The 17,820-nt window shown below is 31.0% G+C and overlaps 1 protein-coding gene and 1 long non-coding RNA gene across 2 annotated transcripts; one reads left to right on the top strand and one right to left on the bottom strand.

Annotated features, from left to right (window-relative positions):
* Window positions 1-2,353: 2,353 nt before the first annotated feature.
* On the top strand, window positions 2,354-5,092 carry LOC112421138 (uncharacterized). Its single transcript, XR_003011184.2, has 5 exons — window positions 2,354-2,644; window positions 2,747-2,811; window positions 3,180-3,345; window positions 4,093-4,147; window positions 4,292-5,092. It is a non-coding gene; the product is annotated as an uncharacterized lncRNA (long non-coding RNA).
* A 7,290-nt stretch (window positions 5,093-12,382) lies between these two features.
* Window positions 12,383-16,208, bottom strand: LOC11444647 (transcription factor MYB106). The gene is made up of 3 exons (XM_003607710.4): window positions 15,977-16,208; window positions 15,749-15,878; window positions 12,383-13,581 (listed from the first exon to the last, which is right to left on the bottom strand). Exons 1-3 carry the CDS (start codon window positions 16,107-16,109, stop codon window positions 12,621-12,623), a joined length of 1,224 nt encoding a protein of 407 aa, XP_003607758.3. The 5' UTR covers window positions 16,110-16,208; the 3' UTR covers window positions 12,383-12,620.
* Between the last annotated feature and the right edge of the window lie 1,612 nt (window positions 16,209-17,820).

Genomic DNA, 17,820 nt, shown 5'->3' with positions numbered 1-17,820 from the left:
ACATATTAGATCATTTGGAGATGTATCGAAAGATTTAGCTTATTAAGGGCATTTTGTATTGGCTCAAGATATATGCCATAAGTGCCTTGCAAGCATCTGAAACAATTTCAATGGTTTGAGGAGATTGTCAAGAATGAAATTCCTGTTATGATTATGGCCATTGTACAGTCCAAACTAAGAAACTGCCCAAGAGCATTTGTTACATTATAAAATATCTCATGTACAATTAATTGACCAACACATGGCATAAGCATGCTTATTTTGAATGTCTCAAGTAAGGCAATCATTGTTAATTTCCACACAATGCTGAACATGGATTCTCTGCCTAATGGATGTCCTATGTACTCCAAGAGATAAGATAGAGAGACTTGTTGAACATGTTAACAACACAAAAAAAAGCATCCCATACGCTGTTCTAAGTTAAGGAGACTCCTTGAAGGAGTGTAAACAGATCAATGCACCACATAAAATAGGAAATCACATAAGGCCTGCTGTGGTTAGAAATTCTTCCTGGGATGCTTACAAAATATTCTTCCATATCATATGTAGATCCTAGCTAAACTGCGACATATATAATTGTTGGTCTAGTGTGCACAACATTCCTTAATACTTGTTTACGTATGTAAACACAAGTTAATTACAACAGGTGAGCTGCTCAGTGAAACGTCCTAGGTGGAGTCTCAAGAGCACTCTACAGGAGTAAATGAATAATACAATGTTTTTTACTATCTGGGATCTGTCCCATCACATCTAAACTTCCCCCTTTTATAGCCCTCAAAGTGTTGGCTTAATGGACCTTTCTCTGATCATTCTAGGCCCAATAAGTTGTGATCCAGAGCCTCCTATTGGTTGTCTGCTTTGAGTACGGCCGCGTGTGGACTAGGAAGCAACTCCTCCATACTGGGCGCGTGGAGTTGAAACGCGATGACCATCCGTACTGGACATGTGGTATTAAGTTAAGATGAGATGAGCTGGCTGGCTTGATTTGAACTATCAACCCAGTGTTGACTGAAGGCGTACTGAGCTGGCTGGCTTGACTTGAACAATCAATCCAGTGTTGACTGAAGACGTGCTGAGCTGGCTGGCTTGAACTATCAAATGAAAATGGTTTACCCATGCCAGTCCAATACTCAAATTAACCCAAACATATGCACAACATTCCTTAATACTCAAATTGGCACCACAAAGTACATAAAACAACGATTACATCCCATACTTAACTAATTACTTAAACATCAAGACACCAAAACGCTAAATAGTAGTACAACACTCACAATGAAAAGAGTACATCTCAAACTCTTAATAGAAACACATCTTAATCTTATCTTAATCTTAATAATATACAAATGTGAAGCCACAAATAGGAAATTTTTTTGCACCAGTCCAATATGTCAAAATTCTAAATCACTTGATGTCACATCACCATTAAAAAATAATTTTAAAGTTGCCACTTTAAGCATTCACACAATACAAACAATAAAATATCTTTATCACACAATTTCCCTCCTCAATTCAAAATTCAAAATTTTTCAAATCCTTCTTTCCCTCCTACTTTTTCTCTTATCCCAACAAACATCACTTTCTATATTTTTTCTCTCTCATTCATTCCAAACTTATTTCCTTTTCTTCCTCACTTCGGCTCTGTTTGGTAAAAATACCGGATAACTGATAGCTTATAACCGATGACTGATAGCTGATAAGCTAACTGCAGTTTTTGATAAAAATAACGGTTCAACTAACTGATAAATGTAAAATGACAAAAGGGTATTCTTAATTCATAATAAAAATTATATCAATTAATATTTAAGTATTTGTAATTTTGTAAACTAATTTTTCTTTTAAAAATACTTTAAATTTATCAATTTAATATATCTTATGTATTATAAATTAAATTAAATTTTATTCACTGAAATTTTATCTTAAAATTTATTATCATTTAAGTGTTTCCACTTTATAAAGAAAATAACACTTACCTCAAAAAAAAAAAAAAAAGTAACACTAATAGAGTAAAAGTAACTCGAAGGTATATATTTTTTCAAAACAAAAAAAAAGGCCAGCTGGTATATATACAAAAATTGTAATAAAGGGATAGTATTTATTACGTAGCTTATTATAATAAATTGTAATGGATAAAAATGGAATTTAAATGAAATAATAAAGGTAAAATTGGAAGAAAAAGTGAGAAGCTATAAGCTCAAACGCTACTTGAAATAATGTCTAAAAAATAGTTTATAAAGTCGTGAAATAAGCTATAAGTTTGTGGTGAACTGAAAAGACATTGTCAAACATAACTTTTTTTGTCAAACGAACTTATAACCTAATCATTAACAGCTATAAGCTCATTTTTGAATCTTTGATTATAGCTATAAGCTCACTTTTGAATCTTACCAAAGAGACGCATCTTCTCTCTCACACAAAAACTCAACACCTCTCTTTCTTCGTCACACTCTCTCTCAAGTAAAATCTCCATCCATGAAAATATTTTTCTTCTACCTTCTTTCATCATTTCCTATCAATTTTGGCCTCCTCCCACTAAAATAAAGCCATCATCATCTTCATCTCTTCATCCTCTACAAAAGCAACTCATTCATTTATACATTCTATCAAGTTCAATTTTGATACCACCATTGACCACCGCGCTGAGGTATCATCAGTTCCTTTCTCTCTCTTTCATCCGAAAACTCATTTTGGTTATGTTTATATTATCATAAATCTCAATAAAAATTAATATTATTTGTTTTTGTAGTTTTAAATGTTGGTTCTGTTACTAGATGAAAGAATGAGATAGCAACACACACTTCTGGGGAGGAGGTAATGATTTATCCATTTTCACTTTCGGATTTATAGATCCATAATATTTTGAATTTTGAGAAAACATTCAAAATAATAAAGGTTGTTAGTTTGAGTAATTCTTCCCACTATTTCCCTCCCTGTTCAGTTAATTGTGTCATATCATAAACACAACTATTTGGTGATAGATTTTATGCTAAGTTGAAACAATTAGTTGTAAGTTTTATGCTATGACAAAATTAGGAATATTTAAATGATATATGGCTACATGATTGGATTATGAATATATTTTGTCTTATAAATCTTTTATATAACTTAAAATAGTGTACGCTCACTATTGAAAAGTGAATTAAATATGTGTTTTTATTTTATTTTAATGTTGCAATCAGATGACATCACTTGGAATTAGAACTTTTTGAAACCATGTTCAAGGGAGTCAATGGATAGAACACTACAAGTCAGAATGCCAGCACTTTCAATGACTTTTGTCATCCTCCTTCTGCAGAAGAAATCAGAATAGGGACATTAATTACTCACTACATCTTGGCTGTATTTGTAAGTTGGTTTGAATTTTGAAACACACAATTTAATTTGATTTCCTTTTCAAAATTCAAAGTTGTTCCAAAAGGCATCCAACTATCCGTCATTTTCCAACAACACTATTGTTTCAACCTTCAAATTGGTAAATGTATAAAACAGTTCACAAATATATTAGCCTATTTGGATAATACAAATTATTGCAGTCATTAGATGCTTTTGAAAATCTAAGATCCTGTTAAATGTGTAAAATAAATAGTCCACAAAATTGTCACTTTTGTTTGATTCTATTTTACTTGATATCTCTTTATCAAATAATTTGTTGTCGTTAGAATTTAGGTCACCTTTGAAATATATGTTCATAATCTATATGTTCTTTGTATGGATTGGCCTCTAATTTATTTTACAAGTGTCGTGAAATTAAATTTATTGATTTTAGATTTGAATATACTTATATAGAGTTTTTAGGTAGACGATGAGAAGTTGTAAAATCAAGAATTATATATTGGGCTTAAGCAATGATGTGAACAATTGGGCAGGTTTGGGATCAATTTTATTTACTCAATCACGTGACATTGATAAATTATTTATTTTAGGAATCTTATTTTTTTTCATTGTCTATTTTTTCATTAACTTTTTCTATAATTATAGTCATATAATTCTCTAAAAACTTTACTTCATTCAACAGAATTGCAAGGCATGTTTTGTTAATTTCATAACAAGTGATACTTACTTACACAAAGCTATATTTTGCTTTCTTGATAGATTTGGTTCCTCCTGTGAATGATTGTTGGAGCAGTTATTTGCATGGAATCATAAGGTATACTATATAGTGTTGTGTTTGTGCCTTTTGGTTCTATTTTTATGGCGAGGTACTGATCTTAAGTTAGGGGACTAAAGTGCTCAATATAATGGATTAATATTTCACTTGCCTTTGCTAATAAGGTTTTTTTTATGTTTGTAGGATTGATGGTTTAGCGGAAATTGGATGATACTGTGGGTCAGTTCCAATGTTTGGTTTTCTCATGTCTTAATTCAGGTCAGTACCAATGTGTGTGTCTCTTCGAATTTTGTTAAAACAACTTAGTTGCAAATGACCAATGAAGTTGCGTGGTTGAGTTTTAGAACTCTTGAATGTGGTTAAGTACATTGAGTAATTTCTATATGCTGAGCTATGCAACCAATGTTTTAAAACTATGTTTTGTGAGCTTTTATTCTATCTCTATATCAGCTTTTTGTTTATTTACTTGACAATACTTATGATATACTTGAGTAGAATTAAACAATATGTTGCTTTAATAATGACTTGGTTTGCCTATTTTTTTTATTCTTATATATAACAATAGTAACTCAACAATGAAGTCAATTACCTTTGATGCTTAATCCTACAATAGTAATAATGTTTTACTTACATACCTACGATATGAGGATTACCGGTGCTCAAGGATTCCCCTGTTATTTGCACTGGTTGTGTGGTTGGAAAGCGGCACAGGGAAGCTATTCCCCAAAGATGAGTTCTTGGAGAGTTGCTCAAAGACTTGATATCTATAGCTGCTTTTTGTTTATTTACTTCCTTTATTTTATTTCAATTAATCTTTGTAAACATAGACAAATTACTATTTGACTTAAACACACTTTATGTTTATCCATTTTATTGGGATAACCCCAAAAAATACGAGGCTTTGATAATCTTCCTCCTCATAGTGTAACTTGAATAGTTACTAAAATGATAGAGAGACAACTATTCTTATGGGTAAACAAATAAGGCTGACATCAATTTGGGTAACCATAATTACTTGCTTTTTTTAATTTATCTTTGTAACATAAACAAAATTATTATTTGACTTAAGACTCACTCTTTGTTTACCAATTCATTAGGATACTTTCAAACATATGCCCAAAAAACACGGGAGGCTTACAGAACCTTCCTCCTCATAGTGAATTTTGAATAAAAATTGAATTATCTTAGCTGTATTTATAAAATTCAAAAAACTTTGTTTTATTTTGTAGTTAACTTTGGAGCTATCAAGCAATGATGCATCTATCTTCAAGAAATATTTTTTTCTTTGGATTAATTGCTCTTTCAAGTGTCGACTACTTTTTTGTGTCACTTATAACTTATGTAATAATTTAATTATTATTGGTCAATATTGTGTAATCGTTTTAAATTAAACCGAACGATATATATGTTCAACGTAATAATTTGTTAACGCTACTAGTTACTAAACATTCATATAAGCAAAGGACCCCACATAATCAACACTGCTAATTCTTTCAGAAAAGCTGCTCAAATCGATAAGACGGACCATTTTCACCAATGCCTATAGATGGAGGCAATTTTGTCTTCAACACCAACATTGGAGGTGCACATAGATACACAACCTTATTGCTATCTGCTCCCGTGACACCAAGTTTGATCTTTATTCCTGCCATCAACTTACGGGCGTTGCACACAGAGGTGGCCACTCACCAGAAAATACACAAGACAAATCTTGATCATGACAGAAATCCATAACCAATTTCCAAATAGCTTCTGATTGTAATAAAAAATGCATCTCAAGTTAGAAAACAGTGGGATAGAAATGTCCGCAGCATAAAAGAAAAGTGTAAGGTAAAACTCACCAACACTCCAGAAGAAATGTCCGCAGCTGTTAACTCCTTGACAATTGTGTGATAGAAAACAGTGGGAGGAAAAATGGCATTAGAACCATATCGAGCTACCGAGTTTCTGTACTCATTGGTACCTTGATTCTGCGACAACATTCTCCGTGGAGGATTGAAGCAAGGATACACCAATTAAACTCCATGCAGATTTCTTACCACCATCAGAAAAAGATGTCGATTTGCAAAAATAATTGTGATCCAAGCACCACCCAAAATCCCATTAAAGCTCTTTAAAAATGTCCAACCATCAGTAAAATAAACCCTCCCGTTCTTCTTTTTCAATAGCTACCTTAACCTCATTCTGGTTCGGATCACGTAACAACACAAACGAAGCAACTTGTAGACCAAACCCTCTTGCAAACGAAGAAGGAAGCCTTCCCTTCCCTTACGCTACACAAACACTCATCAGTGAGCAAATACTTTGGTACGTGAGTCAGTTGCAAAGTAATTAAATGATTTCAAGTTTAACATATCATAATATACATCAAATGGAGTATCATCCATTATAGCAACTAACTAAGGCTCCAACCAGATATGGAATAAATAAGGGATTTATTGACCTTCAAGAACGTGTTTCAATGGAAATCTTGTTCCAATGAACTAAACAATATGGCATATAACACATTAAACAAAAACACAGTTTGACTGTATAACAACTCACATAGCACATGTCATACTCCATGTGGAAGATTCTCAAGTTAATCAAATCCCTTCTAACAACTCTGTCAATCTCTGGACCAGCATTACCTTCAACTGTCAACAGGAGATCAAAAGCTCCCAAATAAGATGATTGATTTAACCAAATACAATAGAAACAACATAAACTCGAGCATAAATTTAGATAAGATGATTTTAACTGCATGGTTCAAATTAATTCACATTCAAATTTATGATCTTTCCCATCAAATACAAATTCAGGTGGCATCAAAAACATTATGGCACAAACGATGTCAGATGCTAGACAACTTGATTTATGGCACAACTTGATTTACCATACCTTTCATGGACAACAATGCACCTGCAGCTTCACGGTCTTTGGCAAACATGGTAAAATTGGCTAATCGTTCCATTGGGATTTCTGGTGGTAATGTCAGGATAATGTTGATGTTATATGGTTTGTGTATACATGCCACTCATTTAAATGCACCAAGCATCATGTTCTCAGTTCTCTAGAAGGAAGATGGCATTCTTGTGCCAAGCAAGGACCTAAATGCACCAAGCATCATGATGCCTATATCGACAAAATGTGTGCTCAGTTCTCTAGGCTGATCTTCCATGCAAAAGTAGCAACTTGGTAACCAAGTAATGGCAAGACATAGTGTATGAACAGAAGGGCACCAAAGTAATTTTCACATTTCAAAAACCTTACAGTGCGTTTGGACGAGGTAATTGGAAACTTTTAAAGAATTTAAAATTTTAGGCAATTTAAATGATTCAATTAAATTCCATTCATTTCTCAATACTTTTGTTTGGGTGGAGTAATAAAAAATTTCAATGGCATCATTTTTGGGAAACTTTTATAAATTTTAATTTTTTTGGGTCAAATTTGAAAATTAAAATTAGGGGTCAATTTGTAAATTTCAAAAATTTTGAGGGATCAAATTATAATTTTTGAAAAATTTGAGGGGTCAATTTATAATTTTTTGGGGTCAAATTGAAAAAATTGATGACCAAAATGCAAAATTTGAAAGATTATAATAATGAAGAATTTTGAAATTCTTATATTTTAGGTGTTATTTGAAATATAAATTTTTCTTAAAAAAAAAATACTTCGTAAATTTCTATCATTTTGAAAATTCTTCAAATTATTATCCAAACAATGGAATTCACCTCAGTATTTGAATTCCCTCGTAACATTACAATATTCCCTCAAAACATTCTCCCATCCAAACATACTCTTAAGGTTTTGGGCACCCATGGAACTTGCAGCTTAAAATGCAAAAGGCTTGAATAGGTTTATCTAGGGTTGACTTGCAACACTTAACGGTTCTTATAATATTAAGATTAAGATAAGATAAGATATCCCATAGAATTTACTTCTTTAAGTTGAAATAAAGCACCTAGTCAAGTTAAAAATGATTGTGAAAGATATGTTCAATGGTGATTTTGTCACTAATAATAATAGAAAGGAAAACAATGATATTGCATTGATAAAATACTTACCGCATAGAAAACAATGATATTGGACTCTGCAAATGAAGATATATATTTTCTCCAAATTACAACTAATATCAGTCAAAAATTACAACCTTGATGAACAAAGTTAGATAGAATATAAACATTTTCAGTCAAAAATATCTTCTGCTAAATACATTTGAAAACTATTGTAAATCTTTTTTTTCTTCTTTCTAAAAATACTCACCGATGCGATTTGTTTCTGCATTCATAATCATAAGATATCTATGACCTTGCATGGCCAAAAATTTGAACTTCATTGGACGGCAACAAATCCTTCAAATCAAGAGGCTTAATGATATTTCTTTAAGAGGAACAAATAACTATTAGAAGGTAATCTCCAAGAAAAGGATGAATTAAGAAAAGACACCTAAATTATAAATATATATATATATATATATATATATATATATATACTCTTCAACAATCATTATATATGAATTGAATTAAAAATTAATCAACTAATCTTAATCACAACATTCTGAGATACATCCAGTCAAGGGACTATATAGTTACAATAAAAAAACAATAAACTATGATATGAACATCAAATAAGATTGGACAACTTTGTTTTTCAATAACATATCCAATTAAATCAACATTGCACTGAAATTGTGTTCGAAACTAAACAATACAATATAATTAACTGCAGCAAGGTTTGAGAAAACACACATGCAGAAGTTATATACTCACTTTGACGTCAAAACCTGCACTAATTGACAGAAATTGCAAGGGAACAATTTTCAGTTTCAGTAAGAGAAGTAATATCAAAGTATATAGCAAGCAATTCAAAAACAAATCTGATCACAACAGTGTTCGGTTTCCACAACTGCAACCACCAGCCAGATCATAGGTTCTTCAACCTGATATGAAAAGGAAAGAACATTAGAGCAATGATAACATATGTACATTGCAATTCAACATATATTAAGGATACATGTTATATATGAGGAGTGAGAAACATGGAGTCTTAAAGTTAAAAGATTAGTGAAGCTTCGATACTTTAAAATGGATGACGTATCGTATTCCCTGCGTATCCTGCACCGATACGTATCAGAAGAGTATCCGAAGATTAAATTTTATTTTTAAAAAAAATAATTATCCGATACTTCCCGATACGTATCAGGAGAGTATCCGATAATTATCCTGTAACAATATCTGCCCCAATACTTCCCAATTAATGTTAATTAAAATAACTTAACTCTTGAGTATAGTGCTTCTTTTTTGGATCGATATGTATAGCACTAACAATGTTCCTTTTAGATATAGTATAGCACTTATGGTGCTCTTTTTGGGATATATTGTGTATGTAATTGACTAATCATCACTCTCTTAATCGTCACTATTATTTATATTTATGTTGATGTGCTACGAGCCTATGACTGGTTTATTTTGTTTGTTAATATATTTGTATATTAAAAAAATGGTTATAATTATATTGTACATTAAATTTTATAATTTTTTTTATTAACGTATCCCAGTCGTATCGTATCTTAATTTTTGAAATTTTCCCGTATCGACGTATCGGTGCAGTATCGTATCCGTATCGTATCTCGTATATGGGTTTAACATACATTATTGTTATCACAATTACATTATTGGATTCAAGAAACCACAAACAATTATTATAGTACGAAAGTAACTAATATACAATTTTTTTTTTTTAATCAAGTAGTTTAGTAGTTAAAAATTCATATTTTTAAGTTAATAAATAAGATGTTTGAAGTTCAAACTCCGATATATATCATGCAATATCCGCACGAACTGAATTAAACTCAGCGGAACCATTAATACAATGACTATGTACGACCTCATTTCTGAAAAACAGTGAATATGTTTAAATATACACACAAATACAAGGATAAATATACATGGGCTGTGACCTTTTTATTTCTGCTTTTTTTTTTAAGCCACCTATTTATTTCTTTTATAAAGTAGAGGGTTCTGTTGTGTACTTTCACATTATAGATGGACTTTTTCTTTTTTAAAAATAAGGGAATTGATAGTCCAATTATAGATACAACGCTAAGGTTTATATTTTCATTATCTAAAATGATTTCTTAGTGATTTTTTAGAAATTGTGTTTAGGCCTAACATAATCTTACAAAATCGACTTATGAGGTGAAGATGCTCCCACATATAAACACATGTCCAGGCCTTATTGTATCCAATGTGAGACTCTTTAACACACATCCTCACGACTAGCCCTATTGGGTTTGGTTTGTAGACATAAATGGTAGGTGGTCCGATAGCAGAAACCTAATAGCATGTGGTCAATAGATCTTGGAGAGACTCTGATGTCATTTTAGAAATTGTATTTGGGCCTATCACAATCCCACAAAACTGCAGCTTGTGAGATGAAGATTGTCTCCACTTATAAACAGTGGCGTAGCCAGGAATTTTATCGAGCGCGAGCAAAATTTGACCGTAAATCACATGCGACATAATATATAAATAATCAAAAATTGAAATAAAAGAGACTCGTCATTTTGTCGATAAAAGTACAATTTGAAATAAGAGAGATGAAACATAACTTGTCAATAGTGTACTAAATAAAATTAGGAGGTAAATGCCCTTTCCGAGACCTCTTTGCGGTGAATGTTCGAATAATATCAACATCATCAAGTGACTTGAATATCTCACACTCGGTGTAACATATCATCAAGTCATTGAACCACACATCGTTGATCTTGTTGGTAACAATTCTTTCTCACGAGCTTATAAGATTATTTTACTAGCTTATTGGCAGGGCTTGATAACTGGTGGACTTCCAACTTTTGTTAATGTTGGTAATAGCTTTCATGCACCCGCTATTGTTGAAGATCCACAAATTAGAAGTTAAAATCTGATTTATTATGCCATTGTAGAAGTGATTGTAAGTTTTTTTAGGTATGAAGTGATTGTAAGTTGTAACTTGATATTCTGTCATTTGTCTAATAAGCTATTATGAATAGTGATTCAAATTCTGTTACCATAAATTAAAGGGTAAATACTTCTTTTCGTCCTTGTAATATTAGCGAATTTCGGTTTTAGTCTCTGTAAAAAAAAATAATTAGATTTTGTCCATGTAATTTCATATTCTTCCACTTTTTGTCCCTCATTCCACCACGTCAACAGAATCTGCATACTTGGCACGTAAAATGAGGGACCAAAAGTGGAGGAATCTGAAATTACATGGACCAAAAGTGGGAGGAATCTGAAATTACATGGACATAATTGATGCAGGTTTTGTTGACGTGATGAAAGGAGAGACCAAAAGTGGAAGAATATGAAATTACAGGGACAAAATCTAAATCTTTTTTATTTACAGGAACTAAAACCGGAATTCGCTAATATTACAGGGACGAAAAGAGTATTTACCCTAAATTAAATGAGCAATGGAGTATATATAGATTTTGATTTATGTGAGTATTGAGTATTTTTGTGAGTATTGAGTTGGTTTGGGTGAATGGTATAATAGTTCATAGTTATGGAAAATTATTCTAGTTAAGTCACTTCAAGAATTTATTCTAAAAATTGATTATAGTAATCAATTTCAAATTTTAATGATATTGATTATAATATTTTATTATATTGATTAAATTAATTTTAGTGGTAATTTTATGAATTATTCATTTTTAGAATTTATAGTAGAATTGAAAATATATAAATAAAAAAATGATATGTTTTAATGACAGCCGCAACCGTATAGGTAGAGGTCCATAATGTTTTTAAAATGGTCTTCTTAGAAATACTTACGTTTTGTCCGTAGGTAAAGGAGGAAAACATGGGTGACAGTCATTTGGCAATGACATACAAATTTAGCTACGAAAATTTGTCTTATAGTGACGGATATTGGCTGTCACTACAAGTCAAATTTCTTGTAGCGATACAAAGAAAATATCGGTTGAGCCTAGACAGCCGGGTGGTAAAACCGCGTTTACCACCCCTACTTATAAACACATGTTCATGTTTTATTTTATCTGAGGTAAGACTCTTTAACATGATTGACCACAATCATAACAAATATGTAGACAACCTAATCGACTATATATGAATCTTTTGTTTAAGTTTAAGGTGTCTTTAATTTGATCTTGTTTTAATAACTCTCTGATAGAGTTTATTAGCAAGAAATGTCAATATAATTATTGATATGTAACATGTTAATTAGTAAGGATAATGCACTCCATCCTATATATAAGTAATCTGTAAAATTTATGATAGGATACATGTTACATTTTTCACTAAACAATTCAAATTGATCATTAATACTAGTAATTAAACAACATTATTTTTTCTTTCCTAAAACAGCAACAAAGAAGAAGCTAAGGTAACAACTAAGACGTGTTTTTTGGTCCAAATGAAGCCGACATTGCATTATTATCAACTCATTGAACTATCCTAATTAAGTACTCCCTATAGCCAAACAGCTACTATAGCTAGCTAGCTAGCTCTACCTATGATCAATAGCTTCGTTATAGGATACTGTTCATATCATCAGATTCATTAACCAAACCAAGTATGCTATTCCAATAATGCTTATTCTCCTCGAGATTCACGTTACATATCATGCTTCCATCCAAATTTTCCTGATGATCACCACCCTCAAGAACTTGAAGAACATTTGTTGAAATAGGAGGGGTGTTAATATTATTATCAAATCCACCGCTTGCTCTAAATGCTTCCACAGCCGCCATAATATCATCATCTTGCTGAAAGTTCAACATAGTGTTATTGTTATCATGACCATGACCACCTTCTGTGTTATGCTTAGTTAAATTGAATTGTTTCCATATCTCATTATCATCATCATCATCATCATCATCATTATTGGTGCTGTTGGTCAAAGGAAGTAAACTTTGATTGAATGGTTCAATATTATTGTTTGTCATAGGAACAGAAAGAGGTAAAGGAAGCAAGGTTGTTCCAGGAAAGTTCAAAGTGGATGTTGGAGATTCAAGATCATCATTGGATAACATCATAGCATACATACTATGCATTTTGTTGTTGTTATTGTTTGAGTCATCTTTTGTTGTTGGTTTGGACCATGAACTTTGCCATGCTTTGAGAATATCAAGACAAGGTGGAAGTGAAGGTTGAATGAGTGGAGTGATTTTGTTAAGAAAAAGTCTTGCAGGTGGCTGTGGTTTGGAGGATTCAAACTCAAGTTGTCTTTGAACTTTCAGTTTATTGGTTTCTCTAACAAGTCTTGCTTCTGCTTCCAAACGAGCACTCTCCCATTGAGCCATGTGACTGAGGTTAGCTGAGTCTTTGGTGTACTGAGAAGTGGAACTTCCAGGTGAATGATCCTGTTTTGGTTTGTGAGTTGTTGGGTCTATTCCCATTCTTGTTAGTCTTTTCTTGAGGTGTGTGTTCCAGTAGTTCTTGATTTCATTGTCTGTTCTTCTTGGAAGTTGAGCTGCTATTGCTGACCATCTGTGTGCACATAATCAATCATAACAAAAACATAACTCAAATCATCTATACATCACTATGTAATCATCTATTAATGGAAAAATTTAAGTCCACTAAAAAAAATACTCCCTCCGTTTCAAAATGAGTGTCGCTTTAGCCAATTGCATGCAAATAGAATGGAATAAAGTAGTCAAATGTCATAGCAATTTTATTAAAATAACCTTACTTTATAAGAACAAGACAAACTTAAAGTTGCATTGAAAATTATGTGAGAGAGAATAGTTGGAGTATTTATTGAGGGTAAAGTTGGAAGAAAAAAATTAAAGTTGTATTGAAAATGTAAAGTGACATTCATTTTAAAACAATTTTTTTTTTGCTAAAGGACACTTATTTTAAAACGGAGGAGTACTGATACTTGAAAAGAGTAATAAAAAAATGACATCATATTCATTTTATAAGTTGAATATGCAAGGATGGGTGAGTTATATCAAATGCAAAACTTATGAACGTACATCAACATGTTGGCTCCTCAAGACCTTGAACGGACATGCTTTAGTACTGACTGCCCTAAGAGCAACATGTCCTTTTTTATTATAAAAAGTTATTGTTTTTACAAAGTATCGTTTATATCGGATGTCATTTAAAAAGATATATACAAAAAATAGATAGTATATTCCATCACTAAGTTCGTTTAACCACCATTAATTATTTTTTTTTTTCAATTTTTTTTATGTGTTTATCTTTTTAAATATAAAAAATTAAAATTATGTGTTTATCTTTTCAAATAAAAAAAATTGAGAGTCTTAAATGAAGATAATTATAACTCATCGTATTGTTATTTAAGTGTTTGAATACATTACCATTTAGATAAGTTGTATATTAGTTAAAAGTAGTGTGTAGATTTAAGAGAGAGAAATGATTTAATTCTCTTAACTTAAATAATTTAGGTTTTTGGTGAAATATTGAAATTAGGACTTTTTGTTTTAAGTTAAGACTCTTTTGAGAGACTATGAACATCATATTGGTTGTTGTAACATATACATCCATATATAAAAGCTACATATACTGCTAGTATGGTCAACTTTCCAAATTAGGGTGAGTACTATAGTATATATAGTAAGCAATCATTCATATGGTAACTAACTGGAGTATATGAGAGAGTACATAGAGTATTCTCATGAAAAAAATGCTATCTTTTGTTTCCCATGCTACCTTTTTGGGAGAGAGGCTTCTAACCGTCTAGGTTCTAACGTTTTCATTGAAAAATGATTTAATACTTGAAAGAAGGTAAATAGCGGGAAAAATTATCCACTTTTAAATCATGTTGGAAACAAACTAAACACTCCACATAATATTTGTGTTCAATCTTGTGAGGCTTTGTTGTCACATTCACAACATATTGAATGACTTATTGCAAAGTTAGCATGTAGTCTTTACTGCGTTGACTTCATTGACTAAAAAAAAATCATTTGTATTTACTGATATGTTACGTTAATTATATTTGTAGGTTAGCCGATAGTTACTATTCTAATGATTTCATTGAACAAGAAAGAATTCATTTGAGGTTGCAATTAAGTCATTACATTGCTGATATACCTTAGTCTTTTCAAAATATAACAACACTCTCTGAATTTTGCAAAAAATTAGTAGAATCAGGGAAGTCAAAGCGTTATCATTTAATTGATAGATTGATTCGTCTTGTTTTGAAAAATCTCAAGACAAAACAAATAAACAAAATGAGTGATGATTTTCTTTCAAATAGTTTGGTTATTTACATTGAAAAAGACATTGTAAGTCAGTTTAGCTCAGATGCAATTATGGATGAATTTGAGTCTTTGAAGGGTCGTCGAGTTCAATTTTCATAAATAGCTACTATTAGTTTTTATTTCTTTTGTTGTAGCTTTTTTTGTACAATCCGCTATTCTACTGTGGCTTTTTTGATACAATTTGTTGTTGCCGCATTTTTTGGTATAATCTGTTCTCGTTGAATCAAGTGTATATTTTATGAAGAACATTTTATATAAGTAATAATTATTGTGAATTTATTTTTTTGCCTACTCAATTAGATTAGTTAAAAAATATATATATATGTGACCACCTCATGAAAATATTACTAGCTTCGTCGATGAGAGTGTTAGTTATTTTTTTGCATTATATGTGCCCAGCTAGTAGAAAAGTGTGTATTTACCTATTTCCAAGAAGGGCATGAAGTTGAATAATAGTTTGCTCTTCCTGCAAACTAAACTTTCCTCTTTTTATGTCTGGTCGGAGGTAGTTAGTCCATCTTAGTCTGCAGCTCTTTCCACATCTTGGAAGCCCTTTTTATCAAAAATGTTAATAAACTTGTTAAAAAAAAGTTATACACAAAACATATACTATCATATATATCTTGAAGAAAAATATATTAAATACCAACCAGCTTTTGCAGGCAATGCATGCCAGCTTCCATGACCAAATTCTTTAATATAAGCTATGAGTTGTTGGTCTTCCTCAGGAGTCCATGGTCCTTTCTTCAATCTAACTTTCTCACAACAAGGTGACCTACCCATTTTTCAAACTCTAGACTATAGAACAAAACTAACAAGTGAATGTTTTGGGAGGTTTATTGCACAAAGGTAGTCAAATAAAAGACAATGTAAGACACAACCAATAAATTGTTCAATGATAGAAAACATCTAGGAGAGCGACATTATATATAGAGGAAAAATGTGTAGCATATGGTTGTACAAATTAAGTAGTAATTATGATGCACTGTACGTGACTTTTCAAGTGAGGTTATGTATCTTTATTTTCCACACCGGTATCTGAATATATAACGGATAGTAATATAACTATCATAATATTTACTTTAAATTAAAAGGACTAGTATATATATTGGGAAATATTAACTAATGAGTCAAAAATAGTAGTATTTTGCATTAAAAGTTGTGTAATCAATACATTAAAAGTTTAAAACTATCTTTTTTTATTTAAAATTTTCTCTTTTAACCTCCTTAACCGGTATTTTTGGAACACTGATTAGCATGACCATATATATTTGCCCCAAATATAACATAAAATATGTTAACAAATTAACATTACATAATAAAACTTATGAAGCAGTAATAGTATAGACTTAAAAAAAAATAGTAATAATATAGATTAAATTAATGTAATATATAAGGAAAGAAAACCAACAAGAAATATATTAATTCAATATATAATCATAATAAAAGAATAAATAAGTATTAAAATTTACATTTGTGGTTTGGTTCGATTTTGAAAAAGTATCCAAAATCTAAGCCGATTATTGCAATTTTTACAAAACAACTTCCAAACGCATAAAAAAATATTTGCTTTTTTTGTGGTTTTCGTTTTTTTGGATCGGTTTGAATTTGAACACACTTACTATCTATCCCCAAATTACAATCACTAAGCTTGATAATTGTGGTGAATTCGCATTCGTATTATCTCTTAAGAGTGTATTCTATCCGGTTATATTTATAAGCAATTTGTCAATAATATAGACTAAATACATTAAGTATTCAATGAACTTCAAAAAATAATTTTTTGTTTTTGGTCAAGGGAGTAAGCTTCCTCTTCCATTTCTATTCTCTTATCAACTTTTTGGTTGATGAGCCATGTTAACCGGTGCGGGGGCACTGGTTAAGAAAGTTAAAAGAGAAAGTTTTAAATTAAAAATGTCACTTTTTATACTTTTGGGTGTGTTTGTTTCAAGTTTATCAAATTTATTCATAGGAATAACATTCCTTGGAATTTAAAGATGAAAATTTTATTCCAAGGTATTTAGGAAAAATATGTTTGGTTAACTTTATAATATTCCTAGGAACCATAAAAATAAGGATTATAATAGGTAACTGTTTATGAATTTATTCTCATCTCCATGGGAACTTTATTCCCACCCTTTTTCCTTGGAAAATTTTTTTTATTCCCAAGAACATTTTATATTTGGGAATAAAATTTAATAAACTTCTAACAAACATATGCATGTATGTTTTTATGATTTTATTTTCAAAAATCTACAATTATAACTTGAAACAAACACACCATAAAATCTTGAATGCACAAGTTCAATGTAATCTTATTTCCATTGATTGATTTATTTTGCTTTAAATGAACCACATTTTGTATGTTCCGCCATCAATATGTGTGTCATTGATTATAAAGGACCCTCGATCTAATTTAATTTGTTCCTTCTTCTCAAAGTAGATTTTGTGCTCACTTGCCGATAAAGATTCAATCTTAAGATCTTTTCCATTT

Source organism: Medicago truncatula, chromosome 4 (genome assembly GCF_003473485.1).
Source record: "Medicago truncatula cultivar Jemalong A17 chromosome 4, MtrunA17r5.0-ANR, whole genome shotgun sequence".
In the NCBI taxonomy this organism is placed as follows: domain Eukaryota; kingdom Viridiplantae; phylum Streptophyta; class Magnoliopsida; order Fabales; family Fabaceae; genus Medicago; species Medicago truncatula.
The sequence above is the reverse complement of the archived record's forward strand: the minus strand, read 5'-3'. Positions and strand labels throughout refer to the sequence as shown.